The sequence below is a fragment of the Culex pipiens genome, chromosome 2 (assembly GCF_016801865.2).
Source record: "Culex pipiens pallens isolate TS chromosome 2, TS_CPP_V2, whole genome shotgun sequence".
In the NCBI taxonomy this organism is placed as follows: Eukaryota; Metazoa; Arthropoda; class Insecta; order Diptera; family Culicidae; genus Culex; species Culex pipiens.
In genome coordinates this window covers 71,120,605-71,141,206 of record NC_068938.1, presented here as the reverse complement: position 1 = coordinate 71,141,206, position 20,602 = coordinate 71,120,605, and the positions used below count along the sequence as shown (strand labels likewise).

The 20,602-nt window shown below is 34.2% G+C and overlaps 1 protein-coding gene across 4 annotated transcripts in view; it reads right to left on the bottom strand.

Annotated features, from left to right (window-relative positions):
• Positions 1-20,602, bottom strand: part of LOC120422518 (probable nuclear hormone receptor HR38) — a 202,302-nt gene that overhangs the window by 133,668 nt on the left and 48,032 nt on the right. Inside the window, exon 1 of one of the 4 annotated variants that reach the window (XM_039585994.2) lies at positions 11,419-11,709. The exons of the other annotated variants lie outside the window; for them this stretch is intronic. Coding sequence (XP_039441928.1) covers positions 11,419-11,509 — 91 coding nt within the window. The 5' untranslated portion in view covers positions 11,510-11,709. Of the gene's footprint in view, positions 1-11,418; positions 11,710-20,602 lie in introns of those variants that run through there. 4 annotated transcript variants of the gene reach the window in all.

The window sequence follows — 20,602 nt, the reverse complement described above, 5'->3', positions numbered from 1 at the left end:
GGGATCCGGCTTCAAAAAAGTGCATCAATATCACTTAAGTGGACATATCTCGAGACAGGGTTGCCAGATCTTCAATGTTTTGGATTCGTTGGAAAGGGTTTTTGATAATCTAACCAAAAATGGGACGGATGGTGGATCCGGACATAGTTTACATACATTTAAGTGGGATCCGGCTTCAAAAAAGTGCATCAATATCACTTAAGTGGCCATATCTCGAGACAGGGTTGCCAGATCTTCAGTGTTTTGGATTCGTTGGAAAGGTTTTTTGATTACCTAACCAACGATGGGTCGGATGGTGGATCCGGACATAGTTTACATACATTTAAGTGAGATCCGGCTTCAAAAAAGTGCATCAATACCACTTAAGAGGACATATTTCGAGACAGGGTTGCCAGATCTTCAATGTTTTGGACTCGTTGGAAAGGTCTTTTGATTACCTAACCAACGATGGGTTGGATAATGGATCCGGACATAGTTTTCATGCATATAAGTGAGATCCGGATATATGTGAAAACACATTTTTATATATAACTTTTGAACTACTTATCGAAACTTCAAACAATTCAATAGCGATGTATGGGACCCTAAACCAAGTCGAATGCAACCGGTTTGATCAAAATCGGTCCAGCCAGTGCTGAGAAAACTTGGCAAGAATTTTGAACACATACATACATACACACACACACACATACACACACACAGACATTTGTTCAGTTTTCGATTCTGAGTCGATAGGTATACATGAATATAGGTCTACGAGCTGTATTTCAAAAGTTCATTTTTCGAGCAGGATTATAGCCTTACCTCAGTGAGGAAGGCAAAACTTAAGCTTAAAACCGCTCCTGTTCGCATAAGTGTCCTATATGTAATTGCATCAATTTTCAGTGAAAGATGCAGTCTAGATCTAAAGCATGAGAACTTTCAGCCAAAAAATCACAAAAATTTGATACTTTATTTTAGCAAACTTTAGAAAACCCCACTTTTTACAAAATCCTGAAACGTAACCTGGGTGTAAAAAAATGCTTTCAGTTTGCTGTTTTTTGCATATGGCACATTTATGCAAACAGTTGCAGTTAAGTGCTCAGAAACTGTTGTCCCTATTCAAACACTCCCGTTGATTTTTGTAGTCTTCTGAATGTTCAAATGCTTTAAAACCAGACTGCATTATTAATTTCAAAGTGATGAAAATTGACATAAAACATTTATGCGAAGAAAGATTTCTCAAAAACCAAAAAGCTAAAAAATATGTGTTTACTTGAAAATAGAAATGTATTTTTTTTAAATTGAGCAATCGTTTGTAAACTTTTAAGAATACCCGTTTGTTTTTTAGTTTTTAATTAAATAAAAAACATAAAAAAAAAACAAAAAATGGAGAAATGCCATAGGTGGGAAAATTTATGTTGCAAATGTTTGGCAGTAGCATAACTATTATCATGTATAATGCACATTGCTTCAAAATAATAAAAAATGAAGCTTGATTTAGTTAGTTTTTAAATAATAGTTGTTCAACGTTTGAGCGTTTGGTACGGTATGTCCGCGCATCCTTCCTCCCCTGTAGATTCTGTGAAATGTGATCCGTTCTCAGAATCCTCTCTGCGGTAAACATAACGCAGGTGGGCTGGCCGCTTTAATTTTGCATTACATTTTCGGGTGTTCTTGGATGTATTGCAATTATTAATAATGACAAGAAAAATGCTTGAGGCTTAATCTAATCACAAGACTTTCCAGCATGCTTTCGTCGAACGCAGCCATTGTGTTAGATTAGATAGATTAGATCAGAGAAAAGTTTTTCAACGTTTTATTTAGGATTTTTTTTATTTTTGTTCTAAATAAATTAAGAGAACATGGCGCTGCAATCCAAATTTTAATATCCTCAAAAGTTTCAGGATGCACACAAATAATCATGATATTAAGATATTAGTAAAATAATATTCCGATAATCTATGATTTTACATTTTCGTATTTTTTTAACATCCAAATTTCAATGGAAACAGAAGTGTAATTAACTGAAATCAATTTTAAATAAAATTATCAGCAGTAATTAGAATTTTTGACAAAATTAAGCTACTTTGATTACTGGTGAAAATTCGATGTTCAGAACCGCAATCAGTTTTTTTGCAACTAAAAAAAAAAGAAAATTTTAAATTTGAAGGCCACGTGGTTTATGCACGATCTCTAATTGGTTAGACATCTCTGGCAAAATAAGTTTTTCACGTTTAAAAAAAATATATTTCAAATTTAAAAGCCATTTTTTTTGATGAGGATAACATGCCTTAAAATATTTGTGTTCTCCAACTTTTTTTTTAACTAATAAGTGCACATTATAAATCATTTTAATTGATTTTATAAATATTTAAAAAAAATTGTCAATAAATTCGGAAAAAACCCACATATACATTTTTAAATTATTAAGATAATAGTTTTTTTTTGTAGAAAATTTGTGGCTACTCAATGAATTTAAACACATTCTTACTCTTACAGAATATAGAAGCATTATTTTGAAGTTGGATATTTTTTTAAATAATAATTTGTATCCCATAATGTTGAACTAATTGGTGGAATTTATAATCCTTATTAATTGAATTAATAAATTTTTTTTTAATTTTTTCAATAAATTTGGAAAAAAATCTTAAATATATTTTTTAATCATTAAGATAATAGCTTTTGTTTGTAGAAAATTTTGAAATTATTGAATGCGCTTTAAAATGAATTTCAAAACTTTCTTATTATACAAATTTTTGAAAGTTTCATCACCATAACAATGTTATAAAAATAAGTTTACTTAGTTAAAAATGTACCGAAGACAACTTATTCTTACAAAATGTTGAAATTGAAACAGGCTCGTTGAAATTTTTTGTGAAATTTCTGTTTCGTGACTCTGAAAATATCGAGAGGGAGCAAAAAAAAATATAGTGGTTGAAAAAATTAAATTACAGGCCACATAAAGTGACATAAACTCTTTTCTCAAATCAAATGTGATTGTTTCAATTAAATTTAATGTTGTTGTCAATGCAAGCTACTTTACAATATCAAGCAAACTAATCTAAATTAACATTTTTTTTATTCAAATTTCAACTGAAAGAAAAGTTTAACAATTTGTTTCAAAAAATGATTTTTATTAAATTTGATGATATCATAGTTATGGTAAAACTTAATCCAACGAATTACCATGCAAAAAGATCAAAAACTCTCCAGAGGCCCGCTCAATTTCAACACTGCTGGCCAGGTTTGCTCGGTCACAATTTACCGCACATCCAAAGTGTGTGCAGTCGATCAGACCAAAACAGCCGTTAAAGAAGTTTTCAGCAGGGTTAAGATGATGTTTGGTTTGCCTGATTGGATCTCGATTAGCCGGTCAGAAGACCGCGAGACGCCAAACTTGAACTCATCAATTTGTGCGGCGGTGAGCAAATTGACCATCTTGACCAGTTGTACCGGGCGCCAAACAGGTTTTGCGTTGAATCTACTCCTCCAACGGAAATTGGAACCATTACACGGAGAAAAAAGAGTTCCCAAAATCGTGAACAAGCGTTCATGAAATTCAGAACCACGAACAAAGTGTTCAAATTCTATGGTACGATTTTGAAAAACGTACCATGAAATTTGAACACTTTGTTCGTGGTTCCGAATTTTATGAACTTGTTCACGATTTTGAGAACTCATTTTTCTCCGTGTAGGAGGTGGATTCTGGAGGATTCACGCTCGAGTGGCGCCCATCTCTTAGCACTTTTAGACGGTGGTCTTTGGGGTGGCCACGTCCCAGAAAAGTGATAATTAATAGTACTTAGCAGGTGGACCTAAATGGACACTTCACCAGAATTGTCGAGCTTGTGTTACTTTCTTTGAACTTGGTTCCGTTACCGGGCCCTGGTGGCGTCCACTGAGGTCATCTAGGTGGCGGAGTTAGAACTCGTAATCTCTTGACCATAACTCTAAATTTCGAAATGTTCAGCATAATCAAACGTGACGACCTCCCGTCAACTTCGTGCAAATTTTACTCGACTCAACGGTTTAAAAAAGGGAAAACCAGGGGTGTGACAGAAACATCTTCATCACCGGAGCCCGAAAGGTGCGTTTCCACCTTCGTCGTCGGGTGAAACATAAATAATTAGCCGTCAAAAGTTTGAGTTTGAAAGCTCACATGGTGCAGACGTGCGGCTTTGGGAGTGCGAATTGCTTGGAGCTTTTATTACTCCATAAATCAAAACGCCATCTGGCACGCTGACACACGGCTAGGTGTTGCTGAAGAAGATTGTGCCAAGTTGTTGTGCAGTTCCGTCAGCTAGCGCGTTTTCAACGAGTTGGTTTCTTTTAGTGAAGCACATAAAAAAGTGTGGTTCGGTTGGGGGTGGTTTCTGCTGTGCAGTTTTGGTGAGCAAGATGCTGATTAAGCGTTTGACACAAAAATTTTTAATGTTTAAAATGTTGAGAGAAAAAAAATTTCAAATAGATTTCAAGTTCAAACATGTTCTATGGAAAAGAATATTCTTTCCTTTACCCACGTGGTGAATCGCATGGATATTCACATTCTACCCTGCCTGTCTGCTGTCTACCCACTTGTTGCATGCTCGTACCTCAACCAAGCTCCCCCCTCCAACACGTGGTTCGCGGAACTTGATACCCAACACACAGTTGATTCCTCACAGCAAACCGTGACGCCACGGAACAGCCCGGAAAAGCGGTGAAACTCCCTTCATCTCACTCGCACCCCAATGCCGTCACAACTTTCGTCATTGACCTAGACCGCGGCCGCGGCCTGCCACGGAGTACGCATGGGCAAACCCGGCCGGCGGTTATGACATCACGTCGGTAAACAACACCCAAAACCCCGTCACGAAATATGAGCCCGGCGTTGATGGCGCTCATTTTTCACGCCCGGAAAACTCCGACGGTGGGGATATCGATCGGCCGTTTGACGTCATAACGGGGAGGTGAAAATTTTCGGCCTGTTGTTTGGGAAAAACAAAAGTCACGTCGTGTGTGATTGATGGTGGGAAAGATTAGACGGGATTCGTGCCCCACAATGTGTCATTTTTGGCCGGAGCTGGGGATTTGCCTCCAGGGCTGTCAAGGTTAATGGGCGAGGGAGCGTTTGAGAAGGTTTGATGGAGGAACGGCTTTTTAAGGTATAGATTTTGTAGCTTGTAAGTGAATGCTTAAGTCGTTTTTGTAACAAAAAGGAATAAATAATTAACTTTAGTTACAAAAATCTTCAAATCTTCAAATCTTCTTCAAATCTTCAAATCTTCAAATCTTCAAATCTTCAAATCTTAAAAAAAATCAAATCTTCAAATCTTCAAATCTTCAAATCTTCAAATCTTTAAATCTTCAAATCTTCAAATCTTCAAATCTTCAAATCTTCAAATCTTCAAATCTTCAAATCTTCAAATCTTCAAATCTTCAAATCTTTAAATCTTCAAATCTTCAAATCTTCAAATCATCAAATCTTCAAATCTTCAAATCTTCAAATCTTCAAATCTTCAAATCTTCAAATCTTCAAATCTTCAAATCTTCAAATCTTCAAATCTTCAAATCATCAAATCTTCAAATCTTCAAATCTTCAAATCTTCAAATCTTCAAATCTTCAAATCTTCAAATCTTCAAATCTTCAAATCTTCAAATCTTCAAATCTTCAAATCTTCAAATCTTCAAATCTTCAAACCTTCAAATCTTCAAATCTTCAAATCTTCAAATCTTCAAATCTTCAAATCTTCAAATCTTCAAATCTTCAAATCTTCATATCTTCAAATCTTCAAATCTTCAAATCTTCAAATCTTCAAATCTTCAAATCTTCAAATCTTCAAATCTTCAAATCTTCAAATCTTCAAATCTTCAAATCTTCAAATCTTCAAATCTTCAAATCTTCAAATCTTCAAATCTTCAAATCATCAAATCTTCAAATCTTCAAATCTTCAAATCTTCAAATCTTAAAATCTTCAAATCTTCAAATCTTCAAATCTTCAAATCTTCAAATCTTCAAATCTTCAAATCTTCAAATCTTCAAATCTTCAAATCTTCAAATCTTCAAATCTTCAAATCATCAAATCTTCAAATCTTCAAATCTTCAAATCTTCAAATCTTCAAATCTTCAAATCTTTAAACCTTTAAATCTTCAAATCTTCAAAATTTTAAATCTTCAAATATGTAAAAGTGGATTAGTTTACTTTAGTAAACAAGTGGTTTACTTTGGCGAATGAATTTTCCAGTGGTTTCCAGCATCGTGTCAAACTGGTCAATTATCCAGAGCAGTTCCAGAATAACTCAGGTATTGTGGTGTAATTTAAGTAATTTTCAATAATTCTAATAATTTGGGTTTATGTATTGCGAGCTGTCAGTTATAGCCAAAATATTTAGTAAATCATGGTATGCTTCATTCGTATTAATATGTTGTGTACATATTTTAATTATTTTCATCCAAAATCACAAGATGAAATTAATTTTGCTTCAAGTTTAAATGCATTCTTCTAACATGAAAATTATTCTCACATTTGCTATTGATTAAAACTTGATATCACAATCACAACCACAAACTCAAAATTCACATCTCTTTTGTTAAAGGAGTAGTTATTTTTGCAAAACCTCACAAAATAACAATTATTTAAACAATTTCAAACGGACCAGCACAAAGCTACGACAGATTGAAAGTAGAAACAGTTCATATAAACAGTACACAAAACTTTGTAATAAATTAAACAAATGGCTCACAAGTACCTAAAGATCATAAAAGTTCATAAAAGTTTTTTTTTGCTTTTAACATTTTAAGAGTTCTTCTTTCCAATGCTTTTTGATCTATGAAAATTGGTTGAAAATTGGATTTTGGTAATTTTTTTAATCGAGGTCCGTCTAGAGGCGGGGTTGGGTTGTAGAGGTTTAAACAAACATTTCATCCGCAGTATAACTTAAGGTTAACTGAATCAGTTTTGAACTGAATAGCGATACAAACTTTTCTAATTCTTGGTAAGGCGTCATCCATAAAGTATGTCACGCAAAAATCGGCCAAAATTAACCCCCCCTCCCCCCTATGTCACACTTTGTCACACAAGGTTGAACCCCCCCTCAAAAAGTACGTCACATTTTGCCAGACCCCCCCCCCCTCCTTGTTTTCGATGGGATTTTTTTAATAGTTTTTATATCTTTAAACTCTCATAATTTTGGTATTTTTGGCAATTTTAATATGAAAAAAATAAGTTAAATTATTCTAATTATTAATTTTTTAGAATAAACATTGCTATTTAAAAAAAATATCTATTAAAAATTAGAAGACCTGGTATATTCAAGTATTAAAAAATCTTGAAAACTGTTTTTCACAGCTTTGTATCTAATAAGTTCAAACCATTTATAGCAGTTTTTTTATGAACACCCTGCTTTCAAAGCATTAATTTTTGTCAAACAAGAATTTCGAAAAAAATATTGAAGTTCCAGCTGAAAAAGCTGTGACTATATAATAAATTATAATGTGATACCGTCATCAGGGGTGACATTGGGTCTGGGGGGTGAGTTTGGGTCATACAAAAATGCAGAAATTTGTATGACCCAATCTCACCCCCAGACCCAATGTCACCCCTGATGACGGTACTTCTAAATAATAGTAAGCAAACAATTTTAGAAAAGAGGATTTAATTTAATTGTGTACATTTCAAATTAATATTATGCAATCATAAAAAAAACTAGCGTGACGTCACAATCTCGCAAACCCCCCCTCCCCCCTTCGTCACATCTTGTCACACCTTCGGTAACCCCCCCTCCCCCCCTAAGAGCGTACGTACTTTATGGATGACGCCTAATTTGGCAAGAAAAACATTAAATTTATTTCTAGAAATTCTAAAATAGTGTTCACGTGGTTTATGAATGACCCCAAGTAATTTCTAAGCAATTTGCGTAATTTTATAATTTTCAGTAATTCCGAGTTATTCGAGTAATCCTAATCTTTCCGTTGATTATGAGTAAACCGATAAGGGAAATCTGACAACACTTATAAATCATTACAGTTATGAAAAAGTTGCAAAATATCAATGAATTTATAAAACTATACTTTTCCAAAACTTTTACGTCTATAACCGATCTGTGGTTCTTAAATTCAAAATAAGTTAAATATTAAAAAAAAAAATTTATTGCAAATGCATAAAAAAGCGTTTTGCAATTAATTCTGAATATTTTACAATTGATTTTGAAAGTTTACTTCCATGAAATTTTCATTAAAGTCAAAAATGATATTTATGCAAACACTTGAAATAAATTTTGCAATAATGTAGTAACAAGACATTGAAAAAAATAAAATTCCTATAAACATTTGGTTGTACAAAGCAATGTTAAATAAAAAAAACTCACAAAAAAATATTTTGTTTACCTAATTATGAAGCAAATTGTGTATATTTTTTTAAAGGAAAAAAACAATCAAATTTGGAAGAAGTATTATAAACAAGTTTGGGCAATTTGATAAAGTAAGTCAAAGATTAGATGCGTTTATTTTTAAAATAAAATAACCATATTTGGGTTACAATGCAAAAGAAACATTTTAAATACTTTTTAAAGTCTGTAAGGTATCATTCATCATTAGTTGACAATGATTGTTTTAGAAAAAAAAAATCGATTAAAAATACATAAATCAAAGAATTGAAAAGACTTTAATAAAATATTTGCAATTTCAAGTAATTCTTATTATTTTTGTGTAGTTCTAAGTAGTTTTGGTCATTCCAAGTTATTAAAGTAATCCGCGATATATTTTCTATATTTTCTGAAATCCTAATAATTCCACTGGTCAGTAATCCTTGAAGCTAGAAACCCATTACATATTTTTATATTGAGTAACGTTTGAAAGCTTCACTGTTACAGAAAACATTTGACATATTCAACAATTTTAAGTTTGTTATTACCAACTTGCAAGAGAAACTTTAAGAAGCCGTAATTAAACTTCAAAATGCTGCTAGGCAAACATAAGGTGCCGTTTAAAGCTGCTTTTTGACATTTAGGTTTTGCAATGTTTTTTCTTCATCAATAAAATGATTGTTTTAACCCTTTAACGCCAATGGTAGCACCAGTGCACCAACACTTTCAGAATGCTTCTTTTTGCAGATCTTTTGGAAACATATGAACTAACTTCTGACCAAATTTCATCTACATTGATGGAGTACAAGTGTTTTTGCAGATCATAATGTAAACAATATTCGGGTATTTTTGGGAAATTAATTTAACACTATTTTTACAAGTTGGTGCAACTGACAAGAAAGCATTTCAGATGAAACAAAAAATGATTAGCAATAATTTAAACCCTTCTTAAGCTCTTGCACATTGAATTTGAAATTTTAATTTGTTGATTTATTTGACGGCTTTTTCAAAATGGTTCACCAGAGCACCATTAGGTATGAGGAGAACAACATTTCTTGAAAGATTTTTTTTTAAAGTGCGATAAAATCAATAGATTTGCGTCAAATAAGTTTGAAACAGCCAGAACTTATGAAAAGCGAGTTAATTGAATGTAATACGGTCAATACACTTTTTGCAACGTCTTTTGTTTCTATGTTTAGGTTATTCTTGGACTTGTATAGGAATGTCAGAGAATAATTGAAAGAAATATAACAAATTTTATTAAAGGTTTAGCATTGAGTAAATTTTAGGAAAATGATGTTATAGGTAGTACCAATCTCCTTAATCAATTTTACATAAATATTATCCATGAAATCTTGTTTTTTTGTAAAGATAGAGTTTTTGCCGACACAGAAAAAAGTCCCTCATCTTCCTGGTGGAGCACAGGTACACCACTCCAAATTTTAAAATTTTGCATAGATTCAATGTTTTTGGGCCAAAGTGAAGCTATTCTAGAGATATTGGACTAAAATTTACCCATTTACTATTTTAAGAACAGGTGAAAAACCTTGGGCGTTCGAGGGTTAAATAAAATTCAAAAATAAAGAGTCATTCTCGAAATTATTCATGAAAGAAATTAATGGCAAGGTTAACAATAAAATATTTAAAGCCATCCATTTCGAATCAAGCTTTCAATTTTCATCAGAAATTTACTCCATCAAATACATGTAGGTGACAACATCCGCGCTAATTAATGTTTCATTGCAGCCATCTGCAACTGCACTTGGGTGGTGACCTATAAAATCCGCCCCGTCAATGAATATCGGATTCTTTTCAAACTGCACTCACTCATTAAAAATTAAAAACCCCCCCGCTGAAACTAATGGCTCCACTAAAAATATCCACTTTCAATCTTTTCCACCGCAGCATTTTTCAACCAGTATTTTTTGTTGCCTCCCAACCCCAACCAACACTTTTCATCTCCATTTCATTCATCTCGCTTCGCCAGCTGAGTGCGGCGCGTGGGCGTCACGTCTATCCGGTTGAATGGAAAACCGATCTCCGTTCCATTCTCCTCGTTGCACAAACAACCTGCCCGTCCGGACATCCTTGCAGCATCCTCCCCCTCCGTACCACTCACCCTCACCCTCACATTCATTGATAAAACCGAAACAATCACGGCATCCCCGCTTCGTACTCACCACCCCGATTTTCCACTCCCACCACCACGCGGAAAAGCGGATTTCATTCATCAAAAAATGTGTGGATGAAGGTGGGGGGAGGGTGTCGGAAAATCGATTTCCAAGCTCGTCGTCGTCGTCCTAGGATTGAATGTGATGTCAAGGTGATGGTGGAGAATCACACACACAAAAACGTTGACGTTTGTTGGCGAAATGGTTCAGCCGTCAAGGACGTTTAGGCTTGCTTTTATTAATGATTCTTTTGGGTGAATTAGTCATTTCATCGAAATGAGTCGTTTTATCGAAAACAAAATTCATTTTTTTTAGAAGCAATTCTTTATCGACGTTTGTTGGACGAATTTTCGGTGTAGTGACCTATTCGGCCATTCCGTCAAAATTGTCATTTCACCGATTGAGTTATAAGCTATTGGTCATTTCACCTAAAGTTGACAGAATCCTTCTTGAGAACGTTTAAATGTTGTTAAAATGATCATCAGATTGAATGACCTATTAGGTCATTCGATTGATCGTTTCTCCTTTTGGATCATTTAGTGGGTCTCTCACCGAACTTAACGGTGCACATCAACCAGAGCTTTTGCACCCAGATTTTTGTTACAGACATTTTAGTATTCTCAAAACTACGGGTACTATCGAAATATTTTTTTATTCATCCCTTAAAGTACTGTCCACAAATCAATTTAAAACAAAGTTTGACTAATTTTATAATCCCGTTATTGCAGGATTGGGTTCGTAAGTTTGACTATTTTGGAATAAGAAGACAACAACTTCCTTCGTTGCTGTGCACCCTTAGCGACTTTTTATTCTGGGTGAAACTCTTAACCTTCTAGAACACTTGACAAAACGACTTGCAGTAATCTATTCGGTGAAACGGCACTCTTGTCTGGACAGTTTGATTAATGTCGATCGAACCCACCTGATGACCTTTCCCAGTGTTCCAACCGGAAGCCGTTGAACTCCAGCAAATCAATACCGGCGCGTACGTCACTAAACACAACTGTCTGCATCCACTAATCTCCACGAAATCACCTGATGTCACTGTTAATCCCGTTATCCCGAACCTCACCCCAAAAACCTTCAACACATCACACACCAACTCTGAACTCTGGTCTGGAAATACCTCTTCGGTCCACCGAGAGCGCCAAGGACCTTGTACACTTCCACCAGCATCGATTGTCCGCGTGAGACTAAGCCGGGCCGGGTACGGCCGTGGCCACTTTATGACATCGATCCAGCCGTTCGGTCGTCGGTGACGGAACGACCTTGAGCTTGGCCGGCTGTGAAGGCCGGCGGCGGGATGGAGGAGGGTTGATGCGTGTGCGCAGTCAAACTGATGATGGTACGGAGTGACGAGGAGGGCCCGAGTTGAAACCGACCAAGAGTGAGTGGGACAACCACAAACCGTTGCCAAGAATGAAAAGTTGTACCGGCGTTGTGGTGGGTGGCAGGGTGAAAGCACTCACTTGTTTGGACAAGTGACGCCATTCGGGTAAACAGAGAAGCCGAGAAGACGCTGCAGAGGAATTTTCGCTTTTCATTGGGGGCAGCCAGTCGGAACTGTGGAAACTTGGAAAAAGGAAATTTTCCTCGGAACAAACCTGGATTTGTTGATTTTGCTGCTCTCCCTCTCGTTCATAAGGCTAATTTGTTAGCTTAGGATCCGCCGGGTTGTCCTACACACGGTTGTACGGGGTAAGTTTTTGCAGTAGGAGTGTTGAGTTTGTCAAATCAATTCATTAAGTGCCAAACATCGGAAAGTTCGGAATGCTCTGTTTGCTTTGGAGTATTGATTGATGCCAACTTGAATGGTAAAACTACTCTGGAGAACAAGGGTAAAGTGCGGTGTGTAACTTCCACTTGAGCGATTTAAAGGGTGTGTGCCAGCTGACCATCGGTATCGATATGGGGGATCGAATCAGTATAATTAATTCAAGCAGATGATTTTTCCAATGCCTTCGCAGTGACCTTTAGCAACGCCCACACAGGTTGTAAAGAGGGAAATGGGAAGTTTCCTTTTGAAAATGTAACAAGTTGTACCAACTGTTGATCTTTGACATATTGTAAAGCATTTTCTTCCCTTGGGAATTACTAAACACTCTTCCAACAAAAAGTGATGTTTTTGCAATAAGCTCCAGACTCGATTTTCCGATGGTTTTTTGGAGAACTTCGGATAATCTAAATTGTTGATGATCAAGCTAATACTGTATTCAAGATTTAACTTTTTTCCAAGATTTAGGCGGCACTTTCTTTTTGATTTTGAAGCAACACATTTTTTATTTGCAGTTTTTATTGTATTAAACAATTGTTGCTATTACTTCTATTCAATTCAGTGTTTTTGTTCAGCTCATTGTCAAACAAATATTATTTAATGCCAAACGTTTTCTAAATAAATGTCGAAAAAAATAAGCAAACATTGTACACATCATTGTTTCATAACCTTTCAGGGTGATTAAATAGTGTTATTTAAAAGTGCTAAGACGTTCACTTATAAACCAAGAAGACAATCAAATGTCTGAATGTCAAAAATTTTGAGTACTTTATTTGAGACCAAAAATGACACTTTTTACCCCATCAGTTCGAAGTAGTTTACAAAAATTTCTTCCAAAAACGGACTTTTAAAGACGATAAAAATCACGATAAAGAATGGGATATAAACAAAAAAAAAATTCTAAATTTATTTTTTTTCAGGATTTGTTTTAGATGACAACAAAGTCATGTTTTGTCCGAGCCACGTAGCCTAGTGGTAACGCTTCCGCCTCGTAAGCGGTAGATCGGGGTTCAAATCCCGGCTCGGACCAACAAAACAGGTGATCTTTTCCCTTCTGGATTCGATTGCTTAGTAAAGGGAAGGTAGTGTATCGTCACAAACTGGACCTTATCACGACACCTTAGGGAGGCGACCTATGGAATGTTAACATTAACCTAAACATGTTAACATTAGTTGAGTGAAAAACTGCCACTGAATCCGCTTTGTAAATGCCGGCCCCGATACTCTTCACGGGTGTTCCCCTCAGGAACTGGGAAAGATTTACTTTTTTTTTTAAGTCATGTTTTGAATTTTGGTTAGGTCGGTCAGAATTAATTTAACAGTAACCAATTTTCTAAAATAGTTCCTTCTGCTAAATATCATAATAAAATTTCAATGGCGTGTTCGTAATAAAAAAAATCATTTGTGAAATGAAAAATGCACCGATTTTAAGATAAAGCAACTCCAAACTTTTTTTGTTGTTTGTTCTTTATAACAAAAAAAGTTTTATTATATTTATGTAAATGATCTTTTTACAAATTAGTTTTTAAAAACTTTAATATATTTGGCTAAAATCAACTTAAGAAACAAAATAAAGCATCAAAAATAAATTAAGCTGTGTTTCTGCAAAATATCATACATTTATAAATGGCAATTACATTGAAAGATTTGATAATTTTGTTTAAATTTTGAAATATTTTTTTTTGTGTTAGGAACTTTTAAAAGCAAAAGCAAACGATATTCTGAATTCTGATTACTGAATTTCTGAAAAAAAGAAACATTTGAAGACTGAGTACCGGATAAACTTTTTTTTGTGGCGTAGTAAGAATTTTTCTCAAATTTCGCAAAAATCGCTTTTTGCAAAATATCAACGTCAGCATCTTTGTTATTAAAATTTCATTGTAGAAAAGCGATTGTAACACAGAAAAAAAGTTGAATTTCGGAATGTTGAAAATTAGGTAGGTTGAATATTACCTCTTTTTTGAGTAATATTACATAAAAAATGTGTAAAAATGTGAACCTGATGAATATTCATCAAAACTGATGAAAAATTCGTGATTTTCTAAGGTTTTTTGACAAATAATCCGTCACCATTTCCTGATGAATATTACCATAATTTTTTTTTTCTGTCTAGCTGAGAAAGTTATTAAGAAAAAAAAAGTTAAATTTTGGAAGGTTGAAAATTGGGTAGGTTTAATATTACATATCTTTTTAGTAAGGCCGTCGCAAATATTCTTTGAAGTTTATGTCCCTCGACTCTGATGAAAGTCGAGGGGGGGGGGGGGAGTTTAAAATTGAAATTACAGGCCACGGTGTCAACATTTGAATGAAAAAAGTGTTTTAAAATGCATCATACACCTGTCCAGTTGTTTTGCAATCATTGTTTTCCAAAATTTCAAAGTACTGAGGAAAATTTTATATTTGCGAGAAAAAAAAGTTTTTGCGAGAATAAAGTTTTTTTGTTTTTTCATAAAAGTTCAAAATATTTTCAAACGAGTCCAAACATTTTAAATAAGATTATCAATGCAGGAAGGCATTTTAGGTTGTTCTCAGTTGATTTGACTTCTATTTCCATTGAAATGTTTATATTTTTTGCCCCCTGATTTTTCGGACCAATTTTAAAGGGGAGGGGGTTGGGGGGGCGACATAAACTTTGAAATAAATATGCAACGGCTTAATATTACATAAAAATGTGAACCTGATGAATATTCATCAAAAACTGATGTAATATTTCAATTTTTTTTCGACACAAAATTTTTCACCATTTCCTGATGAATATTACTATCTTTTTTTTCTGTGTATAAATTTGAATAGTCCTACGAAATTTTGAAAAATCGTTAATTTTATTTCACTAAGATGGCTGCATCTTGGCCAGCGATGGAAGAATCATCACCAAAAGAAAATCTTTTGACGCTTATCAAGAGAAAAATCGGAAGAGAATATGGCTCTCCTCTGTCGCGCACGAAATAATTAAAAAAAAAAACAAAAAATAGGGGGTTGCTTACAATGAAAAGCCTATAAAAGTTCGATAGCGGAAAAGATTTTTTTTGCGATTATTCCATCTCTGATCTCGGTACTGAAGTGACAAAAATTAGTTATTCAAAAAATAAAATAGAGTCCTAGCCCTGTGTAAAAAAACACAGTTAAAAACGTTACTTAATCCACCCTTAGGTGGTTGGTGCCTTACTCACATTCGTTGGAAAGGTCATTCAATTACAAATCCAAAGATAGGTCGCATGATATATTTGGACAACGTTTTCATCAAAATATCTGAGATCCGGCCTCCAAAAAGTGTATAAAAAAAGTAACACTTAAGTGCTTATAACTTTTGATAGGGTTGTCAGACCTTCAATACTTTGAACGCGTTGGAAAGGTCTTTTGATTACCTATCCAACGACAGGTCGCACGATAGATCCGGACATCGTTTTCATCAAAATATCTGCGATCCGGCTTCCAAAAAGTGCATAAATAACACTTAAGTGCTTATAACTTTTGATAGGGTTGTCAGATTTTCAATGTTATGGACGCGTTGGAAAGGTCTTTTGATACCCTGTTCAACGACAGGTTGCATGATAGATCCGGACAACGTTTTCATCATGATATCTGAGATCCTGATCTGAGATCTTACAAAAACCACCCTTTTTACAATCTTCCGGACTTTTGTTAAAATCGTTTTTTTAGCATGACTTTTGAAGTACTTAACTAAACCGCATAATTTTTAATAGCGACTTATGGGACCCCAAGACGGATCAAATGACGCAAAAACGGACAAAATCGGTTCAGCCAATGTCAAGATAATCGAGTGACAATTTGTTGATCAACATCCCACCACACACACAGACATTTGCTCAGAATTTGATTCTGAGTCGATAGGTATACATGAAAGTGGGTCTAGGAGGTCTAATTGAGAAGTTCAGTTTTCGAGTGATTTTATAGCCTTTCCTCAGTAAGGTGAGGAAGGCAAAAAACCATTTCTGATCACTTTTGTTCATTTTGATGCAAAAGATAACAGTTTACGATGGATCAACTATGGTTTCTTTGGAACGAGCTGTCAAGTAAGATTCTTTTTGTCAAATAGTCAAATCATTATAAATCCTTGGACGGGTCCAACGGGTCAATGTTCACAAAAATTAAAACTTTATCGTTGTGAACAATAATATCACCAATTTAAGATTAATTTTAGAAGATAATTGATCAGCAAAAATGTCCTATCCTGTTCAGCAAGAAATTTCTTTGAAAAGGATGGTTTTGTTTTTTTGCAGTAAAATTGTTTTGGCTGGTATTTAGAGAGAAATGTGGTAAATATGTTGCCAATGAAAAATGACAACTTCTTGGACCATTATAAAAACAGAACCCTAGCTGTGATTCAAAGTGAAATACAGAGAAATTTTAAATATTTTCATAAAATAAAGCAGTGCAGCCCATCCATAAACCATGCGGACACTTCAGACAGGGGGGATTGCGAGTGTCCACGATCCATTTAAAAAAGTTTTTTTGTTTTGTATGGACAATTGTTCACGAAAGTGGATTCTCGATGGAATCTTACACAATTTACGTTAGAAACTTTGTAAAACGCAATACAAATCGACGCCTCTGTGCTCTCTTGTACTAAACTTGCTGGTTTTCCTATCTTGTTAGCATAGGAGAGCACAGAGGCATCGAAATGTTAATAAAACATGAATGATACATAAATGAACCATAAACTAAACATATTTCTGTTAGCCCATTGAGGCGCTTTAACCCCTTAACCTTTTCAGATTTCTTGAAATCTTCAAAATCTTCACTCTTTTTTACGGACGATTTTTGAAAGGATAGGAAATATTGGGATCGAAACGATAAATTCATTACAAAATCAAGGATTGATGATTTTAATAGTTTCATGTAATTTTGAAGATGTTTTGAAACTTTAATTTGGTATTGGCCACCTTATGTGTTGACACTCGAAAACTGTTGATTAATTATCTACACAGAAAAAAGGTTTAGTATTAGATGGTTGAAATTTTGGTTGGTGGAATATTACCTGATTTTTGAGTAATTTTACTCAAAAAAATATGTTAAAATCTGAACCTGATGAAAATTTCATCAGAAACTGATAAATATTCACCAAACACATTTTTTTGACACAAAATTTGCCACCACTCCCTCCATTCCTAGTTAAAAATTACTTTAATATTTTTGTTAAAAGTGTAGGTACAATAGCTGTTATTTTTTTAAAGAAATTACGAGATACAGATCGTGTTTTGCCCCATAGTCACGCCCACTGACGGTACAAAAATTTATCAGATACTGCTCATTTATGTTAGATTTTTAAAAAAAATGGATTAAAAACAATTATTTTCAAATAAAAACAGTCTTTCTCATCATAATTTCAATGCATTTCCACATTTAAATTAGTACCAATCCTTTGGTATATGATAAGAATCTTTAGATAAGTCCTTACCGAATGTAATTCTTCATCAAACTGTTCTTCTAGCAATGTGCAAAATAACACTTACTACACCAGCTGTGCACTGTTCCTAATTTGCAGCATTCCGGCAACGCACGCCACATTCTGAACCCTTGCAGCTCTAGGGCCTGAACGACTGGGCCTTTCCCCGGGTGTGTGGCCCCAGCCTGGTCCTGGTCCTGGTCGCCCATCAGGCACAACGGCATCGGACCGTGAATAATTATTTTCACTTATAATTTCACTTACGTCCGCCGGTGCTGGTGCTGGTGCTGATGCAGCGTGAAGAAATTACCGGGTTTTTGAGAAATCTCTAAAAACAACATCATCCAAGACAATTGGCCTAGGTTTAGAACAGGAGAAAACTGCGGCAGTTTTAAATAGAGAAAGAGGGGATCGCACTAAAGCACCAGAAGGCGCCCCCTGCAATTATAAATAGAAAATCATAAAACGTGAAAATTGTCACATATTCAACCACTCTCTTTCCGCTTTTTCCTTTTTTGCCCCCTCGCGCTCTCAACTCAGTTGAATTCTGCCATCATCATAACTATTTTCACGTTAAACGTCATCACACACGGCCACGATGCAGCAGCACTCTTTCCACTTGCTGCTGACGATGATGATGCATTTGCGTCTGCCACTCCTTTTAGAAACGGCTTTTTTTATTCTTTCTCTTTATTCATTTCCCACACTGCATACATGCAATTTCCATTTTTGCCTCCGGAAAAGCCGGAAAAACTCTCGTGCCTCACACCCCAGCACAGGAGAGTCCTGACGATGACGTCACGACTTTGTTGTTGAGAGGCACTTTGCCCGGTTTTCCGTCAGCTGAAACTGTTTCGCGTTTCACCACCACCACCACCACCACCACCACCCAGCGAGTGAGTGAGTGTGTAGCTTTTTATTGCCCCGTTGGCTGGGTCGCGGCGACTGTTTTGTGTGCGGTGATGATGGTGGGAAATTTGTATCGATTTTTCGCTCTCCTCACCTTGCTCTTGAATTCAGTCCCGACCGTCCGTCCTTGCCACGGTGATGCCACGGTATCCTGGCAGGAGCAGTATGGTGGACGTAGGTGAATGGTTGGTGTTTGGATAAATTTTGATGAGAATTTTGGATATTTTTTGAGTGAAAATTACCAACAAATTTTCATTATCTTGAATATTTTTTTTAGAAAAAATGTGTCAACGCAAAGAAATTTACCTTTTTTTAAATATTTAAAAGGCAATGGAAAGAAGAAATTTTAAATTTTGTGGAAATCTTAGGCTTGATGATTAAACTTGTTTCATATTATATTGGCAAGGTTTTGAAAAAAAAAAAATACATGGAATAAGCTGGAAAAAAATTAAAACAACAAAAAACGAAAAAAATTGATGAAAAATAAGAAAGGTAACAAAAATATAAACAAGATAAATGCATTTAAACATACTAAAATGAATTAAGAAAAACATAAAAGCAAAGGTTTTTTGTAGAGCAAAAGTTATTCATAATGACCACCTGAATGCGAGATCAAACTATTCGAAAAAAGATTTGGCAGTTAAAGCAAAATATTTCGATTTCAAATACATTTTTTCTCGTTCTTCTTCAACTATCGCGAAAAATGGGAGCAGTAAAATATTCTGAATGATAACTTTATAAAATTGAAAACCATACAGAAAAAAATAAATAAAATATAAACCCTTTTTTGTATCAAGAAATAGGCATTTATGAAATTTAAAAAAATATCTTTTTTTAGCCACAGATTCAGAACAATTCAAAATTTAAAAAAAACTGTGTCATCACAGAATACATATAAATTTTGTTTAAAACTTGTTTCTAACATTCAAAATTTTCCCAGAATATCAGGTCACAGATAAATATTTAATTGAATAAAAACTTATTTAAGGTTAATTATAACATTATTCACAGTGTTTGTCACCCCTCCCCTTCAACATTCTTTCAAAAATGAGATGAAAAAACAGATTTTTAGCAGAAAAAATATGTTCTTTTAAAAAATATAATTCAATCGATTTTAAATTATTCGTAATAAAATGTTAAACCTTTTTTTGTATTTTTTATCAAATTAAGTACTTTTGGGCACTTAGACAATTTTGCATTTTGAGATCGAAAATAGACGTTACATTTTTTAATAAATTCATTCATATTTTGCAAATTTTCAGCAAGAGCTTAACTGCAGCAATGTGTAAAGCGATCTATGAAACTTTTTGTTTGAACATATTAAATATTAATCATAAGATTTGAAAGTATGTTTATGACCTAGTTAAAAACATGAGCAAATGATTTTAAAATACTTACTTAGATTAAATACTCAAACGTTTATTTTTCGATTTCGAATGATTAGGGAAAAACTTTAGTGATGCAAAATTTGTTTTGGTCCTCAGATCAGAAAAAAGACGTAAATCTTTGAAAAAAATATATTCTGATGAATTTATAAACATTTGCAAATTATTGGCATAAGCTGAAGTTTGCAATACTTTTTGTTTCGAAATATTTCAAGGCTTAAAATTTGATCGCCTGACGACCAGATTTTTGGAATAAAAGCATGATTTTTTAGTTATTCTATGGATCAATATTTTGAAAGTTTAGTTTCGATAATTTCAATCTAATTTTAATTTTATACTATGATTTTCTTAAGTTGGCATATATTTTTTCTATTATAATTTTTTTTTCAAACTGAATGAATCTTAAAGATTTCTCTTGCTTCAAATGAGTAACAATCTTGTATTTTTCTGGATTTGTCTTTCCTTCAATGAACAACAAATTAATGGTATTGTTTTCTTGTTTTTACTGTTATTGAAATTAACTATTTTTCATAAATTAAGATGAAATTGTCTATGACTTCCATATTTAAAAAGAATTTCAAATTGTTTACTGAAAAGTTTTATGTATACAAAATAGATAAATGGTAATAAT